The following is a 26,753-nucleotide window of genomic DNA, read 5'->3' on the forward strand; positions in this document are numbered from 1 at the left end:
ACTGTAAAGTCCATTCTCAGTGTTTGTGCACTGTGGAGGCTTTAAGTTTCCACATAACACTTGTGTAGGTTGCATACTGGACCATGATTGGCTCCAAACTAGTTGTGATGTCACAAAATCATCTTGTATATACATACATGTTGAACTCAGGTTTAAGGTGAGCACAGAGAAATTTTCCTCGTTCAGCAGATGAATGTTAAAACAAACTCCATACATACATCGTTCTGCAAGAAGAAAAACACATTTTTGAGTGGAGGGGGACTTTAAGATTTAAAAATGTGTCTTGAATGAATTAATACAGTATATGTTCTTTGTTTGTTTTTTTTAACAAACTAGTAAGTCATTTGTTTTATATGTTATTTATTGTTAAATATTCAGAACCCTTAAATTCTGAGTATTCCCTGCAGTTTCATCATTCCCAACCTGCAGATTCCACAAACTGTCACTCATAGTTGGTTTTTGAACAATGAAGTCTGACTAAATGTTGTGTTAAAATCCTCTACTAGAACATAAACTCATCATCTCATATCAGAAATCCCACCAACAACTGAAGTGTAATGATGTGCAGTCCATCTTAGTTAGTCTCTCTTCACTATTTGTGTTGCCAGCGTGGACTAGACACACCTCTTTAGTAAACCCAGTGACATTCATGACGTTAGCCTCTGTGTTAGTCACTCTCACATCTGTCTGTATTATAGGATATAAAGTCCGCCAACAAATTAATGGTAGTTACAGGCATTTTAAAAAGGTGAAATTCCCCCTTGAACGAGCCAAAAACTCAGGTCAAGGACTCAATTTAACATTATCTACAAGCTCAGCATTTTCTAATGAACTTATTCATTCTCAGTTAATTCTCAATAGCATCTAAAGGGATGCAAGACACATAACAGACACTACTATTGACAAGTCTTAAGTCTAAGAAAACACAGTTAAGTCAAGACAAATTAGAGCCCAGTAATAACACAAACCCTTCATTCAAATCAAAGTTTATTTCATACACACTTACATGCATACACTAGTTATTACCAACAGTATTTTCAAACCAAGTAAGACACATCAGCCAGCCACAAAGTACATGGAACTATCAGAGATGGTTGCTGAGTTTAAAGCGTGGGTCTTGTTTTGTGATATTGCAGCCTAGCAGACATCCAAGCAAGCGTGCAGGCAAGCAGGTGTTCTTATCTTCAACGTGTCCAATCACGTCTCACAACCTCACTGCATAGCGATCCCAGGAAAAAAATGATGCATACGTACAAGGGTCGATGTGATCGGTCTCGTCGCCACAAACGCGATTAAAAGGTCTGTAGTCCAAGTCGAGTCTCAAGTCACTAGAACCCAGCTCAGGTCTCGTGTAAATAAAACAGAACTTTAAAGCCAGATGATGTAACTTTTGTTGAGCTGTCGCCATGAGTTGCAGTTACATGATGATGATAAGACAAGTGGAAGTCATAAAGTCAGCAAACTGACTCAATTACATCAGTTAAAGAGCAATATCTCTCTAAAGTTTGTTAATATTAACTATTATCAGCCACTGTAAGCATGTTTTCATACCAGACGCTGAGAATTGTTTTGCTTGCAGATTTTTTATGAATTCAGCATTTTATTTGTATGAGGAAGAATGTTTTGTTCTTTCAGGAGTTACACAAGTCATGTGACTAATACCCCCACTTCTTAGGAATACACTGCACAACTCCACACAAGTGTTATTGTAATCCACCCACACCATCTGAAATGATCAACCGCAGTCCCATGACACGTTTCAGGTTATTTTCCTCACTTCTATTAAATTAATAATACATAACCCACTGCAAATCACTGTTTTTATATCACTGTTTTATACTAACTGTTCCTGTCTGACGAGCCACATTCGAATACTCGCACTAGGTCTGGTCTCTTGGCGTGCTGCCGTGCTGTTATGCCAGATGTGTCCTCTGAGTCTTTGAGTCCGAGCTGCAGAAGCGTTCTGGCAGCGTCTGCGTGCTGCCCGATGGAAGCCATGTGAAGAGCTGGGAGGAGAAGAGAAAACATGAGGGTAGTAAAAGACCCTGACTGATAGAATAAATATGGTGGCCGGTGTTTACAGACAGTGATGGATTGTCTATCTGCCGCAAGTTTCGTTGCTCAGTTGATTTTTATAATGTTCCCAAATGGACTGAACCCATTGGGTGCCTGGAATGTGAGACAAGTGATGTCACATGCCTCCGAACACCAATCAGGATTTAGTGACATCTGAGTCAAAATGTGATGACAATTGAGGGGTTGTTTGCTTAATGCTGTCAGGCAAATCCTATTCAACCACACCCGCACAGTCCTGATGGAGCAGATTAGCTGAGTCTCAAACTCTCAATAAATAAGACTTTTTTCCGCCAAATTTGAGTTTTTATTGTTGCTTATTTAGCCAGGAATATTTTATATTACAGAGAAATACTTCAGATTTGAAACAAAGCTTTTCAGGAGCTTTAAGTTTGTAGAAAAACAAAACACGGAGCCTGATACACTGCTTACCAGTTCTTCCCTTTTTGTCCCGAGCATGAAGATCCGCTCCCAACTCTAGCAGTGTTTTTATAGTGGACGTGTGACCCTCCTGAAAAACACAGAAAAACACACATTCAAGTGGGAACATTTTCATATTGTAATTCTGTTATTTTTCCCATCTTAACGACAGGATTTAGCAAGTTATAATGATTGAACAGCTTCCTTCAATCTAAGAGAAATAACTGACTCTTTAACCTTGGCAGCGTAATGCAGGGCAGTGAGCTGGATGCCGGTCGCTCTCTGGTTCACGTCTACATTGAGGTCCCTCACCAGGAACCGCAGCGCCTCGTCCTGGCCGGTGACAGCGACCTGGTGCACCGGTTGAGTGCCGAGTACGTCAGCTGCTGTTGGAGATGCCTGCAGCAGTGCACACAGGCAGGGTTCGGACAGCTCACATAAATATCTGTATTTTTACATCCAGCGCTACTGGAAAAACTGTAAAAATGTAAAAACTACTGGATTAAAATTGCCTCGTTCTACCTGGTGCTCCTCTAAAAGCAGTCTGGCCACTGAGAGGTGTCCGTTCCTCACAGCGTCCATGAAAGGAGTGACTCCACAGCTGTCTCTAACGTCTGGGGTGTAGCCACATCTGGAAGGAGGGCCAGTGAAGGAAATATATATATAAAATCAAATGGAAACAGGATTGTAACTCCATGTTTTGCAGGTATACTGCTAAACTTTCCTCCAGTTTAACAAGGATAAACCTAAAATGTGTTTTTGACACCAAACAGGAAACATTTAAATGTCAGCGTTCACCTTGAATCCCTAATATTAAAGAGTACAAACCAAGGCAGATATCTTGGTGTGTTTATGGACACAAACCTACATTTTAACATTCATATAACAAAATCAGTCTACTGTCACCTTAAAAATATATCCAGAAATGAAAGGATTTATGTCTCAGCAGGATTTAGAAAAGCCTGCCTGTCATGTTAACTTGACAGGTCTCTGTAAAAAAAAAAAAAAAGGAGCAGAATGCTGCTGCCAGAGTCCTGATTTTAAATGACTACTGTTAGTTTATAAAGCAGTCATGGTTTTGGACTTCAATATATCTCTGATCTGCTGCTACGTTATGAAGCGTCTGGGTCTCTCAGGTCGTCTGGGACAGGTCTGCTTTCTGTCCCCACAGTCAAAACTAAACACAGAGAAGCAGCTCTCAGTTTTTAATCACCTCTATTTATATGTGTCTTTACATATTTGCTTATGTTTCTGTTATATTTTGTCTTGATGCCTTTTTATGTCTTATGTAAAGCACTTCATCATACACATGTACAACACTGTGTACAGGCACAGATCATATTTGAAAACTGGAAACACTCTTTTTTTCCTCTTTATTCCTGCAGGGTACTTTCACTGAGGGCAGTGCTCTTTTTTTTTTGGAAGCTGCCCAGTACAACAAGAATCTGATCTACTGGTCGCTTCACTGGAGCAGTTATCTGTGTTTCTCCACTCACATTCAACCTGCCAAACAAGGGATCAAACCAGCGACCTCTGGGTCACATTTATGTTTATGCTTGTAAGTTTTATCAGAGTGTTTCCAGAGCTGACTGAAACACGTCACAAATTTGACTTTACATACACATTCCTACCTCTCCAGCAAGATCCTAACAACCTCCTCACAGCCGTGCATCGCTGGATGATGAACAGAGAGAGCATGAGTTATAATATGACACTTTATTCAGTCATCAAAGCACACACACTTACACAACCCTTACAATTTAAGACTGTCTCAGATCTGAGATAATTGTTTAAGACAAGCCTGAAGTCAGGACATCAGGATGTGAGAATGCTTCACCTGCAGTGTGCAGCGGCGTCCTGCGCGTCCCGCTCTCCGTCTTCCAGACGTCCGGCGCGATGAGAAGCAGGTGGTGTATGACCAGAGGATCGCCCTCTCTGCAGGCGATGTGGAAGGAGTTCCAGCCGTCTTTGTTTCTCAGCGCGGGGTCGGCGCCGTGGCACAGCAGCTCCTGGATCACGTCGAGGTTCCTCCGAGTGCAGGCCATCATCAGAGGAGTCCTGAGAGAGGAGAGGCAACACTGACCGAATGAACTGGACTGAATCTACTTGACGCATCACATTACACGCTTTACTTAATAAACGATTACATGTGTTTAAAGATAGTTATCTTGCAAATAAAGAGCTCAGAAAATAATTTGATCAATATTATTACACATGCTGAGAAACATCAGTGATTGATCCACCTAAAATAAATAATAAATAATGATGAGAACTTATCCCAACACTGTTAGTTTTAAACTTATACATGTATAATAATAAAAAAGAATGGCAGTAGTGTTAAACAGAAAATGAAATGTACAAAGATACAAAATGTAAAAACACAGTGCAAACTTGATCAAACATGTCAGAGGAAAGAAAAAATCAGTGTTTTGAAATGGAATACTTTGTTAAATTCTACTATTAATGTGGTGAATAGTTCACAGTGAATTATTAAATCATTCATTTTAATCTTTAATCTTTGACACCATCTCATCCCATTGGCCATGTGAAATCATCACTTTTCAGTTATTCAATTGAATCACATAGAGCATTTGCACTAATAATAAGTGATTAGGGCCAATTTAAATTCTTCTTGCTCGTTTTCTATGATGCAAGAAAAATGTAAACACACTAATATGTTCATATTTTTGTCAGAGGCATCGTCAGATTGATCATCTTGTTTAGATTAGGAAATAGTCAGTTGGGAAACAGGTTTAAAATGTGGTTTATTGTGCAGCCGACGTAATATTTTGATTTTGATGAGGCTTGTGGAAATATCTTTCAAACAGAACTTTTGGGTTTTTGAAAGACTGTCAGGGATTTATCTTTGATTAATGCAGAAGCTTTGCTCCTGGGAATAATAGTGATAAGCTTACTGTTGCTGCTTTTCTTTGGTTTGTATATGTTGTTATAAATGTATGTTAAGTAAAGGATAATGTACAGCGAGCTGGTCGTTATTAGGAAATAAACCCTGACAGGGTACAGAGCTGCTGCAGAGTCCCATGACAGCTACAGAGTGCAGATATGCACAGATTGAAAAAGAGTGCCTTGGTTTGGCTTTTGTGTGTGAAAAATGTCAAACCTACATCTCTGGACTTCCTAAAGTTATCATAGAAACAGATCATAAGCCACTGCTCGGGACTGCAAAGAAAAACCTGCGTGACATGTCGCACCTAATGATGAGACTGCAGCGTTATGATTATGAGCTCACATCTGAACACAAATATTCATAGCTGATACACTGCCCGGAGCTGCACCATGTCTCACACACAACAATGAGTCAGAGGAGCACGTGGCTCCACATATAGATATGGTCTCTGCAGTGTTGCCCCCCCCCCCCCCCCCCCCCCCCCCCCCCACAGCTATCAAAGACAACCACAGAAACATCTAACGACCCCGCTCTGAAGAAAGTGATGAGAAATCTCCAAGAGGGATAGAAGAAGAGATCATGTAAACAATATTATCACATTCAGTCAGAGCTCTGTGGTGGACGGACTTCTGCTTAAAGTGTGACAGGATCGTGGCGCCCAAATCTATGTGACAAGAAACGCTCACCAGGATACATGAAGGGCACCTGGGTGCAGAGAAGTCAAAAAGAGGAGCACGTGAGGCTCCCTACTGACCAAACATGAACTCTGATATTGAGCAGCTGATCAGTGAGTGTGTTACATATCAGGAGCATCTCTATAAACAAACAAAGGAACCACAGAGATCCCATCAGAGCCTTGGGAAAAGATAGGAATTGATATATTTCACTATGAGGGCAAAGACTATTTGTTAATTATAAATTACTATTCCAATTATCCGGAAACATATCTTGTCCAGTATCACATCAAGAGCCGTGATAACTCAATTAAAGTCAGTCTTTTCCAGTCAGGACATCCCTCTGGTTTCTGATAATGGCCTTCCCTATGCCAGTCATGAGGTTGCAGACGTTTGCTTCAGTGTATGAGTTCAATCATGTAACCTCCCGTCCTCTCTATCCTCAGGCCAACGGAGAAGCAGAGAAGGCGGTACAGATTGTGAAAAGACTATTATAGAAAGCAGCATATTCCAAAACACCGACCCGTACCTGGCCCTGATGTCATACAGACCCTCTGGAAAGTGGCAAGTCTCCAGCTGAACCATTGCTGGGTTGCAAGATCCGTACTCGATTGCCCAGTCATGGCACCCGCACGCCTGAAAACAGAGATGAGGTGCGGGCAGACAAGTCAAGACGTGTCACGATCGCACAGCCGCTGCTCTTGTGCCTCTACAGGAGAAAAGGCCTCGGTCATGGGCTAAAAAAGCCATCGTTCTGCAACAGGTCACTCCCAGGTCACACAGTGTCATGACAGAGAATGCCGATGTCTTCCACAGAAACAGGAGGTATGTATTGAAAACCAGGGAGTCATTGCAAGCGCAGGTTAGCGGAGAGGATGACTTGATCATGGAGAGCAGACTGAGTGATGATGACATAAGAGCAATGGCACAAGTGACGAAGGACACAAAAGTGAGAACGTCACGGAGGTCCAGTGTGGCGCAGACGTGACTGTCATTGACACATCGAAGGTGGTTCAGCATCCTGTTCAACTGCGGAGGTCAGAGTGGACCAGAAAGCCTGAGGTTAAACTGGAGCTGTAGTTGTGGACTGAAAAGACTAAACAGAAAGAAAGGTGTAGTTTACACCACTAGTTTCTTTAAATGCTTATTAGTGTTGTTGTTGTCTTGTTATGAAAAGCTGTCTGTTGTATGTTGTCTTCATTGAGGGGGGAAGACGAAATGATGAGTAGCTGTCATACAGACAGGTTGGATTGACTGATGGTTGACGGCTGTCGTAAAGTTGTTGTAACTTTATCCTGCTGGCAGTAAAGCTGAACTGTTAAGACTATTATTTACCTATTAATAAAACTTTACACAGCTGACGTGTCATCAGAGCAGCTCTGTACTGTGACAGAAATAAAGAGGGAATGCTTTGACATGAAGTTAGATGCTAAAAAAAAACATCTTTCTAAAGCAAAGCGCTCCGTGATGAGAGGCCGTCATGTGACAGTCACAGAGATAATAAAGGAGAGAATGTTATAGCCAACGGTAGGTGATGTTAGAGTGTCAGCTGCAACACTACATGATACTGGACAGAGAGAAGTTCCCTAGAAACTACTGAAATGTAGAAGCTGCTGCACCACCAATAAAAAAAATCTACAAATCTAAAAAACTTTTTCAATAAATGGCAGCCATGATGATGATAATATGGTAAATAGGATATAAATTTTGCACTCCAAATTAATTTAGATTAAGACATTATAACTGTAAGTCAAGCAAGTGTTTCTCCTCCTGTGAAGAAAGGCAGAGATGATCTATTCATGACATGTACAACAGGTCTGGACCTGATGAATGCCACAAATGTTCTTAAATCATTCATAAATGTATCTTAGGAACAAATTTGTTCATATCAGTGCTTCTGGCATGAGGTCTTTTAACTCCCTTCTCTCAAGACCAGCCTGAGAGATGAGGTGAACAGCTGTGCTCCTCAAGCTGTGATTGGTGTATGTCCTTAAAAGCACAGCTGCCTGGCTGATTTGGGGTAACATTTGCCTGAGCTCACGGGAGTACCACACTGCTTGATCAGTAGCTGTTGGTCTTTTTTTAGTGGGTGAAGGTAGAAAGCTTTAATGTCATGTTGGAAAAGGGATAAACATTTTTTTTAAAACTGGCAACGGGCCTGTTTGGATTGTCAGGCTCAGCAAAGATGCAGTACCTGTAGTTTTCTTTACATGGATCTTTGTGGTTCTTGGTGTCAGCGTTATGGGCAAGAGAAATGTACTCATTTCCAGTCTAATCCTGTTATTATATAAGAGAGTCTCTTGTTAAGTCTGGATTTCCCTCTCTGCCTCGTCTTGCGAGATGCGGCTGTACTTTGCGCCATAGTTTGCTGACCAGTCTGCTTGCTGACAGCACCCGAGCTCCGTTTTTCAGTTTCCACAGTCTCAACAGTTGACCAATAGCCGCCCATGGCTATGATCCCGTGATTAGATCCGATACAGCCAATCAGATGCTCCATTTGTCTCAACTTTGAGAATCCAACTTTTGGCAACCAATAGGAGAGCCGGATTTGTCTCAATTCTCCATGCCGTGACTACTGACAGTGCTCAGTTTACCGTCTGACCCGATAGCGGCGAGTTCTTCACTGAAATATGAATTATTCTTTATTAAAACACTGCCAGTTATAAGCCGACTGTTAGATCACATGAAAAAAAAATGTACGGGATTTAATTTTCCGTCCCGACCGGGTATCGAACCGACGACCTTCTGCTCCGCACCAGCTCCACAGGAGAAGACACCCTTCTCCTCCACAGAGAGGAATGGACGGTATCCTCGAGATGGTTAATTACGGTATTCTACGGTCTGTTATTTCTGAATAGCAGACCAATGCTAAGAATAACAGACCATTATTATGACCACGTCCAATCATATCAATCCGCAGAGATAAGTCCGATAAATTTGACAACGTCAGCTCATTCGCGACACCGTGTGGCAAAAAACCGTTAACGTTAGCTTTTACTCCATCAGAAAACACGGAAGAAACATGGAAGATTGTTCTAATATCATTTTTAATATATTTGGGGAGCACGAAACTTTCGATTCATTGCTGATGGCCGAACTGTCCCCAGAAAAGAAAAGAAAAAGAGAACGAGAACAAGAAAGAAGGCTCGAGTATTCAACAAAGCCGGGTAATCAACCAGTTGAACGAGTGAAACTGAAATAGGCGCGATTTGTAGGCGGCCTGCTGTTGATCAAGGCCAAAAAATCTCTCCTTCGAGCCGGATTCGAACCAGCGACCTAAGGATTTCAGCTTGAAGCCACTACAGTCCTCCGCTCTACCAACTGAGCTATCGAAGGGAGCTGACTGCACAGGGGTGACAGTTGCTTTTTAAAGCCAACAGATGGCGCCGTACGTGTATACAATATTTTCGCTCAATTGTGACCAGGTTAATAGGGTCATCCTTACCAGTCAGCCTTCTTGAGACTGTCCACCTTGGCTCCTTCCCGCAGCAGGTAGCTCACACAGGCCTGGTGGCTCATGGACGCAGCTTCATGCAACGGCCTCTTGTAGTCGTTGTTGTACACCTCCACATCCATGCCTACCCGCTTTATCAGATACTCCACAATATCCAGGTGTCCGAGTCTGGCAGCGTAGTGCAGCAAAGTGTCTCCAGACCGGCCGAAGTGTTTGCAGCAGACAGCCTGCACTGCCGCCGAGCCGCCTGATGTTATATGTTCCTCCAGAGAGCCGCACTGTCCCTCCTGAGTGAGCTTCACCAGCAGTTTTAAAGTGTTTTCGTCCATGCTGGGTGGAGGGTAGAGACTATTGCTGGAGCGCAAAGTCACTTACTGGTCAAACTGTGATTAAATACAACTCTTAACTGTCAGAAGACATGCTGGAGAGAAGTGTTGTTACCAGCTTTATTCACAGAGTAGCAAAAATATCAAATGGCCAACCATGACCTTACACTGTTTCTGTCAAAGCTATACAAAATGTGCACTAACAATTATTTTTGTCGTTATCATTTATTGTAAAATTTACATTTTTTGATACTCGTGTTGGGCTATTGTTTCTTAAACCTTACAGTACATCTCGTGCATTATACGTGTGTTACTAACACCTTCATAAATGATACATTCCCAAGGAAAACCGTTTAAATATGTTACTTGCTAACAATAATAATGGCTGTGTAACAATTAACTCATTTGTTTTTTTAAATTATTATTAATGATCATCAAATAGCACGTGGATCAAAATCATTACTGTCCACAGACCCAACTAATATTACTGAATCTAACAAGACCAAGCTTTTATATAAGGGATAAACTTTAGTCGTCCTTTCAAGCAGAGCGACACCCTCGGGAATTATGGGAAATGTAGTTTTTTATATGACAACACGCATAACGCTCGCTAAGGTACCCGAAACTTCTTTCAAATTTGTAATTTCTTACTGGATGTAGTAAGTTTGCCCGGTACAAGCTGAATAAACGCCACTTTAATAACATGTCACAGTTCTTTGTTAGTTAAAATAAAGCAGCTTTGTGGTATTTTTAAACCTAACTGCAGTTTTTTTTCTCATTCTCTCATTGTGGCTAAACATCAAGACTGGAACAAATTTTTGCTTTTACAGCAGAAATTAATCTTTCAATACCACCGCTATGATTCCATGAAATCAGGTTAAATCCAGTTTCTGGCTAAATGACAGCGAGAAATCAAGGGGCTCGTGAACAAGATGAGTCACATCTGGAGGAAAGAAGGAGGAAAAAAAAGGTGGGAGAGGAGAAAAGTGGGATTGTTGGTGAGGTTGTGACTCAGTTCTCAGAGGTTTTACAACATGCACCAGGAACACCAGGAATGAGACTTACCATAATCACCACCCTTCTTTCTGGTGAGTACATTTATGGCATTTTAAATGTTCTTTCATGTGCTACATGACTGATAATTTACATATCAAAGCAGAACTGACACACCTCCTTCTTACTTTATCTCTGTCTTCTAAAGTGCATATTTACTGTAATAATAATACAATTTTCTAGTATTCTGTATGGCTGTTTTAAGTTGTCCTATATGTTGTTTATGTTGTTCTTTTCTTACATCCCTGATGCATTGTTAGACAAGAGAACTTTTTGTCCTACCACACTGAAAAAAATATCCTACCACATATAGCCTACTGCAAGCCTATTTTAACTTTAAAGACACGTGAAAAATCTGTAAATGCACATATAATGACATAAATGTGTGTTCAATGCAATTAAATACTGTTCAGTTTTGTGACACAGTATTCTACGAGGGGAGTGATCTGTCTCTTTTTAGCTTGTTTCAAACAATGAAACATGCTAAAAAGGGATTTCTAGGACTTTCCTTCCCCATAATCACCAACAAGTAAAACTTCACTGAAATTTAATGAAATGTTGCATAGGTTTACATTAGTGTTTTAAGAAATGAGAATTACAATGAATTTTAGCCCTGAAATGGTTAACTATATGGGTTAGGAACTTTTTGTAGTGTGCTGACTAAATGCCCTTATGTGGTTTGGTGAACCCCCAGCCCCCATCCAACACACACAAACATACGCACGCACGCACGCACGTACACACACACACACACACACACACACACACACGCACAGAGAGAGAGGGAGAGAGTGACAGTTGCCGAGTCCGCTTATTGTGAGCGACTTTTGGCCTGTTTTCCTGTGAAGTCACTTAGAAATAGGCTGCTGTCTTGTTTCTGAAGTGTAATTGCTTATTTGGGCTTGCTTTCTATATGTCTAACGTTAAATAAAGTTTGACTGAGCTCCGTGTAAATTGTCAATTATTGCTGCCCGCTGTCAGAACTACGCATGTACTAGCCGACTTTAATCCTGACCTGAGTTCCGGTGGTTCACCGGTTGGAGCGCGTATCACGTAATTTCAGGCTGAGTTCTTATCGCAGCGACACGGGTTCGATTCCGACGCAGACCCTTTGCTGCATGTCATCCCCTCTCTCTATATCCCATCCTTCCTGTCTAATAATGCGAAAGTTCCTTAAAAAGAATCCGTAGCAGATGTTTTCGACATGTTATTTAAATGCATGATAGTTTATCAAGGACAAGAGACAGACCAGTCAAAAGCCCAGTGTGTCTTTTTAAATGATCGTTTAAAAGACCAAGATATCTTTGTTTTGCCTTGAATGATTACTTGGCCACTTCGTTATATGCAACTTATTAACATTCATTTTCATTTATTCATTTATTCATTCCTCTTTTTTTTTCTTTTTTTTTTTTTTTTTTTTTGGCCAGTTGGTTTTGTTAAACTGTTGAATGCAGTTGCAAGAACAATACTTTCCACTCATATCTTGGGATATTTGATGTGAATGAGAACTTATTTCAATTTTAAATATAACTGTTCTACTTATCTGTTAACTCCATAGACTGTAAATAGAAATATGGACGTAGTCACTGGATGTCACCCACTGGTTTATGGACTGTCGTTTTGAAGCCTCAAATGTCGTGATCAAGCGGCAACCTTCGGGGCTGAAAACATGGATGTATAATAAGAGCTGGATAGGGCGCCGCTGCTCTGCCTTGGAGCCAATTTTTCCCAGTGGCCACTCGCGGTATTGCAGCGATCATCAATTGCTAGTTTCAAGTCCTCTTCAATACAGCATGATCTTCATTTTGTAAATTGTGGTACCATTTAGAGTAAAAAAGAGATAAAACGGTGTATGCTTTAGGGCGTGGCTACCTGTGATTGACAAGTCGCTACCACGGTGACAATGTTGCTTATGTAACATAACCATGGCATGTAGGCATAGCTGCCGCTATTATTTGTGTTTTCAGTTCATTTTGTTGTAATTGTTACATTTTGATCGCCTAAAAAAAGTCTTGTTCAGCGTGTGGTTGTAATAAAAGACCCAACCAATGAGTTGGATGATCAGTTTTTCTGGTGAGTACATTTTGTTTTAGTGGTTTTAGGCCTGTTTTTTGCTAGCGAAAATTAGTATTAGCATTAGCATTATCACTGTTAACCATTAGATTGTAAATGCACTGTGTTAACCAAGCTAGCAGCTAGCGCTATGGTCAGCTCAGTGCTCTCGTCCAAATATGGTCACTTCTGGCTCCAAAAATCAAACATGGCGACAGACAAATCCAAGATGGCACTACCATGGATGTATTATAAGAGCTGGATACCGGACAAAAAATGGCGCCCATTCAGTCCTATAGGAATTGCTCGTCTGGCACATACGCCAAAAAAAGTTTCTAGCTTCCAGGTTTGCTTCCGCATTGTGTGGCCCACTGAATATGCACAGTAGTGTTTCCCCCGCTGGCCCCGCCTGTGAGCGTCCTGTCAATAGTTTTACAAGCGTCTCTTTTACAATGGTGGTCTATGGGGAAAATCCTTTTTGGGCCGCAGGGGGATTTTTTGCTGCAATACCGTGAGTGGCCACTGGGAAAAATTGGCTGCAAGGCTGAGTGGCAGTGCCCTATCCAGCTCTTATTATACATCCATGGGCATACGCCAAAAAGGTTTCTAGCTTCCGGGTTTGCTTCCGTGTTGTGCGGCCCACTGAATATGTGCAGTAGTGTTTGGACATTCGGGGTTATAGGGCTGGTCCGTGGCCTGTCCAGCCAAAAATAAAGAATACAAGTGGCATAAAAATGTGAGAGTTCATATTTTGTGTTACAAATTTGCAAAAATACTGACAATGTGACTAAAATGCAATGAGACTGGAGGACATACAGTATTACATGTAAGCTAAACAGTGTATTAGTCCTCAGTGGCTGACCAATTGTTCGAATGCAGGCCAGAGACAGTATCCTGGGCAGTGCTGCTCTCTGGAAGGATTGTGTCTGAAGCTAATGAGCTCCAGATGTTTCGAGCTGCTCCAAACGGTGACAAACAAACTAGAAACAAATGCATGACATAAAGTGCACGTCCTGCTTCATTGCAGCTGACTGCTGAAATTCAGATTGAGTCTGCAGGTTTTGAGAGGGAAGTGCTGAAACATGAAAAGCAGACAGTGTAGATGAGATACTTCAACTGATGACTTTACAATGAACACACACATAGTTATTTCAGTGAAACCCCTGTTACCTACTGATTTTAAGAGGATGAGATAGAGATGAGGAAAAAAAGGAGGGATTTTTAGGCTTTGAAACAGTTGAGTTGTGCATTTTGTCTTTTGGTTATTGAAGTTATATAAACATTTGAAAGGCTGGAAGGCAAGTAGATTCCTTGACGAAGCCTTGGCACCAGGAAGGAAGGCAGTGGTGGATGGTTTTGGAAAAAATACAGCCACATGTGTCATCCAGTGTCTCCTGGCTTTTGGCCTCAGTGAGTTTACTGCAAGTCAGGTCAAAGTAGCAGTTTGTCACAGTCTCAAACATCAGAATATGCAAAGCATATGTCAGAATGTAGTATTACTGTTTAGGTAAAGTTTTGCTGTGATTAGATTTTGTGGGGCAACCCAATCAATGCCTCCTTAATGAGTCTCAATCAGATACCTGGGAATAAATGCCCCCTGATATCAACATTCTCCCCAGCATCCTGTTTTAATGCTGAAACATGTCTCACCCTCAAAGAACAGTACTATCTCTGAACCAGAATCACAGTATTGACCAAGAACTATAAATTTGCAGAGATTTCTTAAGAGTTTTTCTCTGTGAAGCTGGAGCAGTAAGCTGCTGGAGCAACAATGAAACCATTTAAGACATTAAAGTAGATTCAGAAAGTTAAAGGATAAGGTTAGTATTAGTCTGTGTTCTTCTTACTGTCTACACAACTTATGAAAAGCCCAAAATCAATGATGAATTGATCCATCTCACAATGCTTTCTGACTTTCCTTCCCTACACTGGTTCGTACTGAAGATGTAATTCTTTAAATATAGTTACATGTTTAAATGTACTTTAAATGTCATTTCCTTAAGCAGCTGGGCACTGTAGTTTTTAGAAAATATTACTCAAACAGGAGGAAATGGTGTATTTGTTGGGGACTATTTACAGCAGCGGATTGATACACATTTGATGCTCTAGAGGGTATTTCTGGTTGCGGAACGGTGTGTCTGGGATCCAGTCAAAATAAACTATAGTGTCATTATTGGTTTGGGTCTTCTGAAGGGATTTGTAAGAAAAAAAAAAAGTAAAATATAGAACATCATCAGCCTTATCCTTTTAATTTATAGAATGTTAATATATATAAAAAGCTATTTGGTGCAGTTATCTTTGCACCACATTAATCTCTGGTAGAGCAACCTGATTCTTTAGCCTTGTTTATACTCAACCATGTGTTATGAAAGTTTTCTTTTCTTTTCTTTTTTTTTTTTTTTTTTTACAATTCCTTCGCCCTGTTTGTGCAAAAATATATGAGATCTGTCATCTTTGTGGATTTCAGATATCTTTTAAGTAACCTTCAGCTGTGTTGCCAGGTGTCATATGGAAAGGCCAGATCCTTCAACTCTCCATTCATCATCATTAATGCCAAGAAATATTTCATCTTTTGTTTCTCTGAGAGTGAACTTCTCTTGAGTGACTCCATAACGTTCTGTCTCTTTGTGTTTTTTTGCAGATGAGGCTTGAAGCAAACATGAAATATGGCTCTTTTGAGAAAAAGTAAGTGAAAATATATTGTAATTTGATTAAAATATCTCTGATTTATGGCGACATAAATTTTCATGAGACAGAGAATAAATGTTCATGTTTCTCTTTAATGTAGATGAACAGTAACACTTGTAACACAATCAGTTGTTTGCTTGTGGCTTAACACATTAATATGAGCCTGGTTTTGTGGTAAAAGTGAAGTTTAGTTGGTGCAGCTGCTATGAGTAAAGTACCCCCCCCCCCCCCTTATTTCTCTCCAGTGAGGGGAGCTGGAAAACATGTGTGTGTGAGAGAAAGTGTGTGTGCTGGGGGAGGGGTGTAATGAGGTAACCAGATGATAGGCTGTAAGGAGTTAAAGTTTATGATCTCATCCAGTGTGTGAACAACGGCAGGGATTGAATATAATACTTGGAGGAAACTTTGACAATTAAAAACTGATGCACACTTTAAATGTGGCATAATACAAAAACTATAACAACTGCTGTTGTTTTCAAGATCAAAACGTCCAGATTTGAGTTTCCTGTTTTTATCTTACCCGAAGATTTTTGCTCCTTGAGAAAATGTTACTATTGTTGGGCTGATGAAACTTGCAGCCAAAAGATCTGTTTATATAAAACACTTTACAACTTGAAAACTGGATCTTCTACAGGTTAAGAGCACTTCTTAGGACATTATAAAATGTCTCAAAACCTGCATTTATACAACCCTTGATCTAGGTCCCTGAATATTAGGCCACAGTGTAAATCTGCTGGTCAGGAAGCAAACTGTGCAGACAGGAGAGCATTTTGGAATTTATACCTGTTCAAATTAGTTATGGCACCTGGATAAGCGGCCAAAAATGATGAAAGAGGCTTGTAAGTCTTAGCAGATGGAGATTTGATCCTCTCTGTGGTCTGTCTGACAGGCAGCTGGTGGAAAAAGTCACATTTTGGTATGAAACATAATGTCTATTTCTGTCACTATAAGAGGAAACCATAACAGTAAAATATCAACTCAGTTTACACAGCTTTCTATGCTGATGTTTAGTGTTGAAATAATTACATCACATATTACATACTGGAGTATTTTTGGAAAATTGCTTTATTGATTGATACCGCTCTTATGACTGTATGCTAAGCATGCAGCTAATGCTAGTTAGCCTCACTTAGCATAAAGACTTGAATTAGGGAAATGAACTCTGTCCAAAGTTAAAAAATATACCTAAAGCCCACTTATTAAGACATTGTATCAAGTTAATACAATGTCTACACAAAAAGAAAGGTAAAAACAACAATTTGTGGTTTTATGGTGAGTTATGTGCTTGAATTATTTCTTGACGAATGCTCAGTTTAGGAGCTTGGCTAGCTGTTTTTTTCCTGCTCTCCCGTCTCCTCATTTCTCTCTCTGAGTGACACCGAGTATGCTCCTTTATATCGAGCAGGCTGGACTACTGTAATGCTCTCCCATCTGGTCTACCCAAACAAGTTATAAATCATCTACAGCTGATTCAGAACTCTGCGGCCCGTGTGCTGACCAGGACCAGAAGGAGAGAACTCAGTACACCTGTTTTTAAGTACTTGCACTGCTTGCTCATCAGTTTCTGTATTGATTTTAAAATTCTTTTATTTGTTACCTACTTTTTAAAGCACTTGATGGTCTTGCACCAGCCTATATGTCTCACAGCGTATGAACCAGAACAGCCCCTCAGGTCCTCCGGCAAAAGTCTTTTAGTTGTTCCAAAGGCAGCTTTTAGCTTTTATGCTCTGAGCTGCTGGAACAGTCTGCCTGAGGATATGAGAGCAGCTGGAAGTGTTGATATCTTTAAACGCCAACTTAAAAACTGCCTCCTCAGCCTGGCTTTTGATTGAGAATGATTTATAGACAGTTACTTTATTTTATTCACTTATTTTCTTGTATTTGAGTTGTAAAATTTGATTTTTTTTCCCCCTCTCATCGATTATATTTATCTAGTTTTTTAAGCTAGTTTTTTCACTCTATTCTTTTATTATTATAGCTTTTAAATCTATTTTATTATCTATTATATTTTCATAATTTTTATTAGTTTAGTCTCACTGTCACTTCACTGTTTACTGTCTGCATTTGTTGTCTTATTGGCTTGTCAGTCATCTGTGAAGTATTTTGAAATGCACTAACCTGTACGAAAGGTGCTACACAAATAAAGTTTCATTGATAGAACCACAAATTGTATTTCTGTTTGAGAACAGATTAAACAAACAGAATACAGCATGTTAGTGCTGGTAGGTGTATTTTTTTTTTAACGCGCTAAGCTCGCTGATTCCCTTTCTCTTGCTAAGCTGAGCTCATTGCCTGGTTACTGGCTACTTAACCTACAGACATAAAGTGGCATCAGTCTTCTCATCCAATTCAACAAGAGTGAATAAGTATTAGTTTATTTAATGTCAAAGTATTCCTCTGTGTAGCAGTGAGAGGGTTGAGGACTATGTATGATAGGAGACCAACTACGCCACCTGGGGAATTGCACCCCAGGAAATATGTACAACTGAAAAATAGGTGTCATCACCAATAACCTTGAGTTCACAATTAAACAAAGCACACAGACTCGGTCACTGAGGGGACAGAGATGTGGTTCAAAATAAAAGGTATTTTTATCGTCAATAAGGAAACTGGAAAATGATGCTGAAAGACAAAAGTAGTTAGTGGAAGACACAATAAAGTTGTAAAAGAATTTTATTACAAAACCATTTTAAAACATAATTAAAATATTTTACCATTAAGTGTAAGCACAACTATTTCAAAGAAAGACAAAACCTGAGTGGGCTGAGGCTGGTAAATGGGGTGGCAGGCTACACTGATGTGTGTCTAGTGGTGCTACCATGTACTCACCACACCTGCAGTCTCAGCAATATAAACACACTCACACAGTAAATGTGTGCACCACTCGTGCGTCTTAGTGCCTTTAACCATAGCAAACAGTGATGGGACCTCACCCAGCAGGCTGACACTCAGCTCCACTAAATCAAAGAAATAAAAAGAACTACAAACGAGGTTAAACAAAAATAGGAATACCAGTTGCTTCCATAACAACACAATGTTCAGAATATGGCACACAATTATGACAACACTAAAAGCCATGCAAAACAGCAGGTGGAGACCATTGTGGTATGGAAAGGTCTATGAGCAGGAAGACTGACCAGGACACATGGCAGAAGCAAGAGGGAGAACAAAGCCAACAGGTGTCTTATATAATCTGGCCCTGATTAGGGGATTGGTTAGAGGAGTGGAGCCTGGGGCTACGTTCACTGACACTACACATGATAGTGTATTCACTTGCAATAGGAGAGCATTCCCAACCACATTTGTCATTTATCAAGCAAAAATGCCAAACAGTCTCTGGTTCTGCTTTCTAAAATGTGACAATTTGCGGCTTTTCTCTGATATGATTGTACTGGACTGTTGGTCCAACTGCAAAAGCAATATGAAGATTTCACCTTTGGCTTTGTGACCACATGATGGGCATTGTCATTATTATTTGACATTTTCTAGATTAAACAACTGAAAAAAGAAAACTGTCTCATTGATAACAGAAAGGACAAACAGCAAGTCCACTTGTGAAACTTCTGATGTGATATAAGCTACTGCATGTGCATGTACATGACTCCTCTTCCTGCTTTGCAGTTAATCGGGTCCTCCTGGTGCTGCTGGTGCTGATGGTGTGTCTCCTCCTGCATAGTACACTGCTCAGAGCCTCCACTCGGCCCAAAGTCTCAGGTACAAAAACAGGTTTTTATACATTATATACAACTATATACAACAAGATAACTGTACAAAATAGCTGCTTATATATTAACATTTTAAAACATTAAAAGCATAAGGCTGATGACATTCTATATTTTTAAAATATATTTTCAAAAGACCCAAACCAGCAATGAGCTGATAGTATTGTGTGTGTATCCAAAGCCTGATATATCTTATTACTCTGTGCTGTAGAGCTCCGTTGTTGTAAAAAAAAAACTATTAAAACACATCAGTGAGTCACACTGTTGCACTGGATGACATGTTCCTTCGTTACCATGAACACACACACTGTAGTTTATTCTGACTTAGTCCCACACACACTGTCCTGCTGCCAAAAATACTCACTAGAGCACCAAATGTGTATCAGTCCACAGCTGAAAATAGTCCCCAACAAAGGCCCTTTTTCCTCCAACCTGAATAAGGTTTTCTAAAAACTACAGTGCCCAGCTGTTTTAGGAAATTACTGAGCCTTTTTTGGAAATGTGACTGTATATTTGTGACCCATTTTTAAACGTTTATCGAACATTTTCAGCAGGAATGAATGGGCTTGGGGCTGAGTGCAACAACAGTACACTAGGGAAGTCAAAAAGTACTGAGAGAAGGAATAATACAGAGTTGGGTTAGTTTTCTCGTGGGATTATGTTGGCAATAAGGATGTTTTTTGTTATTATGTCAGCCTTATTCTTTTACAATTCTTGACAGGCATGGTTATTTTCTTTATGTTGCCATTCATATATGAAGGAACCTGCATACAAGATGAAACAACCTCTACTCGTAACCTCTCCTCCCTGATTCCTCTCAGATCACTGGAAGAAACTCGGTAACGCAGCACAAGCTCCAGCAGCGAAGTTGTCAGAGGTGGATAATGTCATCCCTGTCATCATCTGTGCATCGGAGGAGCGTATGGGTGCAACCATGGCAACCATCAACAGTGTCTATAGCAACACACATGCCAGTGTGTTCTTCTATATTGTTACCCTTCGTGATGCCATCAAAATGGCCAGGTTTGAGACTTGTCTTCCACTGTACATCACATTAGTCTTTAAGTGATGATTTTTACATTAAAGGTGATATGTGCTCTTATAAGTCTGTTTGTCACCTATAACTGTTCCAAGTATGGAGGGGGGATGTGATTCACTCGATGGGGATCCTCTTTACCGATTTAATCCTCACTTACAAACAATACGCAAAAACACACAAAAAGGTACAAGACTGGCTACATTACTTCAAGAGATAAGTTGATTTTTCACGAGACACCTGGTTACTCAGGATTCTGACATTTGAGCTTACAGCTCATTCTCAACTTTGGAAAAAATGGTTTGCTCAGTTCATCTTCCTGTAAGGCTAATCTCACTTTCTTTGTATCTTTGCAGGCGGTACATAGAGAAGACTAAGCTGAAAGGCATCAAGTATAAGTTATTGGAGTTTAACCCCATGGTTCTCCGGGGAAAGGTTAAGCCGGATTCCTCCAGACCTGATCTGTTACATCCAGTAAGTTCTGGGTTTGCTTGTGTTCATGCAGTGATACAAACATTATACATGCATAGATGCAGCTCTTATCTTAAAGTTGCAGTTTCAAACAGGTGAAATGACCTTTTCAATCTTCTGCTTTGCAGCTCAACTTTGTTCGCTTCTACATACCTCTGCTTGACATCAACCATAAGAGGGTCGTATACTTAGATGATGATGTCATTGTGCAGGGTATGTATATGATCATGGTAGGAAGGAATCCAATAAAGTGCATGTGACAAGACTTCATATTATATATATCCATCAAAATGCAATGGTTTTAAAGTTGGCTGATTTGAAAGAAGATTACTTTTAGGGTTTAAATCCTCAGACACTTTTTTGGAAGTTTTTGGATCTGGTTGGATTTGGAAGTTTTAATTTTCATTACGAAAAAAACACAGATCACCCCACAGACATTATCTGTAATGATGCTATAACCTCGACCACAGAGGTTTTCTGTCCAGTTTATTTGTCTGTTAGGTTATAGAATACTGTTTATGAAAAACAATATTCAGTGACATTTGGTAGAAAGTCAGGATGTGAAGCAGAGAAAAGTGCTCAGTTTTTGACATAGATGCAGGAAATATCATTATTAAAATTAAGATGTCTTAACATTGTGAGATAATGTATTTTTGAACATTTTCAGTATTTTCTAACTAACTTTTGAACATTTAGCATGTATGTCTATAACTATGCATTGTTTGTTACAGATGCAGATGCAGATTTTACAGTTCTGAACATTTTGAATTTTGAAAGTAATACATTTATATCTTAGTGAAGCTGGTGGAGATCTGAGCGGCTTGCAGTTAATTATAGAAACTGGACAAACTCTTTCAACTTTCTGAAACGTTTCATGATTAAGATTCAGAAGTTCCATATACATAAACGAGTTTTCAGGGATGAATGTCTCTTTTTCAAATATTACCAAATACCGTTTGGTTTGCTGTCACTTTCAAATTAGATGATAGTGATGTGACAGGTGGTTGTGAAATATGTGCACATGTTGTGACACTAAAAGGTTTTTCATTCTTTCCAGGTGACATCAGGGATCTGTTCAATATCAAACTGAAGACAGGACACGCTGCTGCTTTCGCCACCGACTGCGACCTGCCCTCCACACATGAGATGGTGCGCAGCATCGGCATGCAGGTGGATATTTATGTTTTTTTACCACATTTCTTTGTGTATTAACATGGCAGTGGGAAGGGGCAATAGGGAGGACACTCTGAATATTATGTCTGAAAATCAAAAAGCAATAAACCAGCATGGATTTTTTTGCAATAAAATATGTGTATTGGTCCACCGTCTCTGAAGTAAACTTTTAAAATTCTCAGTTTCAGAAATTGAAATTGATTGAAATATGGTGCACTTTCCTTTGAGTTCATCCCCTAGACAACCTACATGGGCTTCCTTGACTATAGGAAACAGGAAGTTAAAGATCTGGGAATCAATCCCAGTGACTGCTCTTTCAACCCTGGAGTGTTTGTGGCAGATGTCAAAGAGTGGAAGAAACAGAAGATCACCAAACAGCTCGAGGACTGGATGGAGGAAAATTTCAAGTATGCACAGTGACCACTGACAGTTTTTTTTAAACATGTTGCCAGTTCATTCTTTCATTAATTTATTCAATATAATTTAATATTATGTATATTGTCCAGACTTTTTCTTTTCTTTACCAAGCCTTCATATGTTATTCTATGTTGGCTTTTTTCCAGTTTTAAGTTGCATTTCATGTATTAAAAGGACGGGTTCACAGTTTTTCAAAACTGTCTTAAAACAACAGTCAGGAGTCCATATGGACAGTTGTAATCATTCCTCCTGTTCATACTAACCATCAGAAGATCTCTTCATAATGCCCTTATGATGTAAGTAATGGGGGACAAAATCCACAGTCCTCCTTCTGTGCAAAAATGTATTTAAAAGTTTATTTGAGGCTAATATGAAACTTAAGTCATCCAAAGGAGTCAAATCAAGTAGATATCTTTTTACATTAGTCTTTTTAGCACAAAGGTCCCTCTTTTTGTTACTCTACTTCCACCGCAGTTCAAGAGGGAAACTCTGTTTGAGGAAACACAAAGAGGGAATTTGATGCAAAAAGACTGTAAATGTGTCAGATATCCACTTGATATGACTAACTCAGACTGTTGAAGCCTCATATAAGCTTCACATCAACTTTTAAATGCATTTTTGCGCAAAACGACTGTGTGGACACACTGTGGATTTTGACCTCCATCACTTATATTGAAAGCACATTTGAAGGGGATCTTTTCATAGCCAGTAGGAACAGGAGGAATGATTACAGCGAGGAAAACCTCTTTCACTGTTCATATGGACACCTGACTGTTGTTTTAAGACACACTTGAAAAATTGTGAACCTATCCTTTAGTAAATATTGATTTTGATTTGTTTTACATTTAGGATTTGGGAAGTAGTAGAAGTATCTGCCCGATCAAAAATCCTCTACCTCTTCTGCTCCCTCTCCAATAGGAAGAACATATACAGCAGTGCCGTGGCGGGAGGCGTGGCGACTCCACCCATGCTGATAGTGTTTCATGATAAATATACGACACTGGATCCACTGTGGCATGTCAGACACCTGGGTAAGATCATCACTCCTCTGCACATACAGGAGAATTTCAGTATTTAATTGCAGTCCCTCAACTGGGCCAGTCAGTAACAAGTAAGACAACGTAGTAGTACCTCCTTTCAGTCAATCAATACAAATTTTAAAACAGAGACAAATTTCTCTGCAAATCTGATCTGCAGTGTTTGAGATATTGAGCTTGATGTACAGACAAACAGAAAACTAAAATACTGTAGTGCCACCTTGAGGTCAATTTCTAATAGCGTTCCTGTGTTTTGCCCGTGTCCAGGCTGGAGTCCAGATGCTCGCTATTCAGACAGCTTCCTACAGGAGGCTCATCTGCTGCACTGGAATGGCCCATTCAAACCATGGAATCATCCTGCTGTTCATATGGATCTGTGGGAGAAGTGGTTCATCCCAGACCCCTCTAGAAAGTTCTCCTTGGTACGACCTGAGAGCGACAGCTGAGGTCTGCGGAACATACTATGTCTGAGCCACATGACATGACATGAAGCATGGGATGTTCAGGACTTACTTGAACAATGATGGAAGGTGTGACATGAAACACTCAGTGAATGTAATACTGAAGAATGTCCTTGAATATGAAATGTTGCTGGTCAAACATTGTATGAGAAACAGTGTTGACACAGTGGGATGTATTTGCTAAATACATAAAATGTGACTAATCTGTCTTCTAAAAAATGTTGCATTTTGGTGACAGATATCTGTAAAGATATTACAATATTACATAAAGGAATGTGTTTAACATGGACTCAGAATAGTGACATTTCTACGACTTTGAACTGTGTAAGCTTTAGAAAATGTGTCTCCATGCTAATCTAAAATAAATTTTCAGAAGTCTAATTTTTCATATTTTCTCATCTTTTCTGGTTGTTTCAAACATCAAATATGGCAATGAAATCTTGAAGTAAACTTAAATTACTTTGGCTGGTTACTGCTAAGGACATATGACTGATACAGTGAGCTATGAGCAACTTGTGAGTATCTCCAGTAGACTTAAAATAAGCTTTTCCAGCTTCTGGACATTCTTTGGGCCAGGAAATAAACTCAGAATTACCCATTTCCCTGACAACAGCATGTAGTGCTGCTGATCCATAAAAAGTTCAGAAAGTATGGACAGTTAGTACCTGCTACCACCAATGTTACTGTGAAAAAATAAAATTAAACAGCTCGCAAGGTAATTAAATCTGTATCTACGTTGCTGTGTGAAAGTTAATCAGAGATCCTTTCTAAGAAATTGAACAAAGTCAGCTCATGCATCATCGCAGACAGGCTAGAAAAAAAAAGCTACTGACGTTAGCTAGCCTGCTACTTTAAATACATTGATACTTAATACTTATGTGCCTTTAATTTAGTAACATTTTAAATGCAGGATGTTTGCTTGCAATACATTATTTTGCATTGCACTTGCATCTGGACACTTCCTCCACCACTGACTATTTTTGGCATGAGCTGAGAGCCTCCATCATGGCCACCAGAGGGCTTGATAGACCTGGAAATCCCCACTAAAGGTTCTGATGAACTGCTTGCAACAGATATGTTCTGCATCAGCTGCAGTTTGCTAGTAGAGAGCAGCTCCTCTGCTCCTCTGAGCTCAGCAACTCACACAACATCAGACAGAGAGACAACACAGCACTGACTGAAAATCTGAGAACTCACACATGCAGCACTGGGCACACGTACGCTGTAAAGATTCTCAGTGACACTGATTTCCAGCTTGAATTTACTCTTAAAAGACTTTTCTGGTGATTTTGCAGTTATGCTACAAATGAATACCCTACATTCCTGCTAACTGCTTTTGCAAGTCATGCTTCAGTGCTTCACCTTTTGAATGGATTTCACTACTTTCCAGGCAGCTGCTGGTTGCCTTGGGCTTCATATTCTATCGCAGTGAGCATCAAGTCTGTATTAATTATTGTCATAGTTATGTTTAGATAAAATATAGTGTGAGCTTTTAAGTCAATTATATATATATAGATAGAAATATAGAAAATAGAAGGGGAAAAAAAGGAGGAAGATTGGAGAGGTCAGATGTGTATGCGTCTGGTATGTTTGTTGGATGCATGTGCGTGATGCCTGTTTGTGTGCAAGTACAGATCAGATTGAGAATTTGTAGGGATCACTGTGTAAATGGAGTGACAGTTATGTGTATGGGCAATGATAGCATGAATATTTATTTTGGATGGTTGACAGGCAAAAAGAGGTTACGAGTATAATTTTTGTGGAGATCGAGAGTTAAGACTATTAATAAACAGATTCCAGATTATGTCAAAATCATTGTTTTTGATGGACGCAGATCATTTTTCCATTGACATGTATTCAATAAACAGATTTTCCCCAAATTGTAATATTGATTTTGTTCCTTGATTTCCAGTTCATGAGGATAGTTTTCTTTGCAATGGTTGAGGCTATGGAGAGTATTCTACTGGATGTGTTGTTTAGGTTTATGTTGGAAATGTCTCCTAGTAGGCAGAGTGAAGGGGATGGTGGGATGTGGCTGTCAGGGTGGGTGAGTGGAGCAGGTGGACCCAAATGCAGAGATGGTAGGCAGGGAAAATCTGATGCAGATATATTTAATGAAAATGCAAAAAATCACAGGAACAAACCAGAACGCAGGAGACACAGGAACATCAAACAAAAGCAAACAACTCGACAAAGACCGAACTGAAAACTGGACTATAAATACACAGAGAGTGATTGCAAATGAAACACAGGTGAGACACATGAAATAATCAAACACAGGAAGTAAAGTGACCAGACACACAAAATAAAACAGGAACTAAAGTAAACAAACAGGTGACACAAAAAACACAGGAGGAACACACAAGGGAACAAAGAAAACCAAAACCAGGAAACAAATGCAACACAAATGAAAGAGTCCCTCAAAAAGTCCATCTAAAAAACAGAAAAAGTCTGAGGGCATCAGAAGGATAACAAAAAACAGACAGTCCACATGCCAAGACAAGGTGCAGGTAGGAGGCACTCAGAAGGGCAGCCCAAGGCCGGACAGGGGCAGAGACAGGACAAGCAAACGACCCAGGGACTGAACAGGGGCAGGGTAAAAGTTCAGGTGGAAGGCCCTTGGGCCAGACAGAGGCAGAGTCAGAGCCAGGAGTCTTGGGTGAACGGCTTGGGGGCTGAACAAGGGCATAGAAAAAAGGTCTCAGCCGGGCAGCCGGAGGGCAGGGGCAATGGCTGAAGGCTGAAGACGGCAGAGGTCGCTCAGGAGCACGACCAGGGTGCAAGACAG

At 40.0% G+C, this 26,753-nt stretch overlaps 2 protein-coding genes and 1 non-coding gene across 3 annotated transcripts; 1 reads left to right on the forward strand and 2 right to left on the reverse strand.

The window, feature by feature from the left end:
• Window positions 1-970: 970 nt before the first annotated feature.
• On the reverse strand, window positions 971-10,000 carry ankrd16 (ankyrin repeat domain 16). Its single transcript, XM_042402783.1, has 7 exons — window positions 9,521-10,000; window positions 4,331-4,551; window positions 4,125-4,167; window positions 3,016-3,124; window positions 2,731-2,892; window positions 2,506-2,584; window positions 971-2,006 (listed from the first exon to the last, which is right to left on the reverse strand). The coding sequence occupies exons 1-7, from the start codon at window positions 9,856-9,858 to the stop codon at window positions 1,840-1,842; spliced, it is 1,119 nt and encodes a 372-aa protein (XP_042258717.1). The 5' UTR covers window positions 9,859-10,000; the 3' UTR covers window positions 971-1,839.
• trnay-gua lies at window positions 9,324-9,411 on the reverse strand. The gene is given in 2 exon segments: window positions 9,324-9,359; window positions 9,375-9,411. It is a non-coding gene; the product is annotated as a tRNA-Tyr (tRNA).
• A 145-nt stretch (window positions 10,001-10,145) lies between the features above and the next one.
• Window positions 10,146-24,606, forward strand: glt8d2 (glycosyltransferase 8 domain containing 2). Its single transcript, XM_042402785.1, has 10 exons — window positions 10,146-10,943; window positions 15,602-15,645; window positions 19,270-19,362; window positions 20,192-20,393; window positions 20,763-20,880; window positions 21,006-21,090; window positions 21,935-22,047; window positions 22,291-22,457; window positions 23,386-23,498; window positions 23,772-24,606. The coding sequence occupies exons 2-10, from the start codon at window positions 15,627-15,629 to the stop codon at window positions 23,948-23,950; spliced, it is 1,089 nt and encodes a 362-aa protein (XP_042258719.1). The 5' UTR covers window positions 10,146-10,943; window positions 15,602-15,626; the 3' UTR covers window positions 23,951-24,606.
• The last annotated feature ends 2,147 nt before the right edge of the window (window positions 24,607-26,753 follow it).

The sequence above is a fragment of the Thunnus maccoyii genome, chromosome 23 (assembly GCF_910596095.1).
Source record: "Thunnus maccoyii chromosome 23, fThuMac1.1, whole genome shotgun sequence".
Classification (NCBI taxonomy): domain Eukaryota; kingdom Metazoa; phylum Chordata; class Actinopteri; order Scombriformes; family Scombridae; genus Thunnus; species Thunnus maccoyii.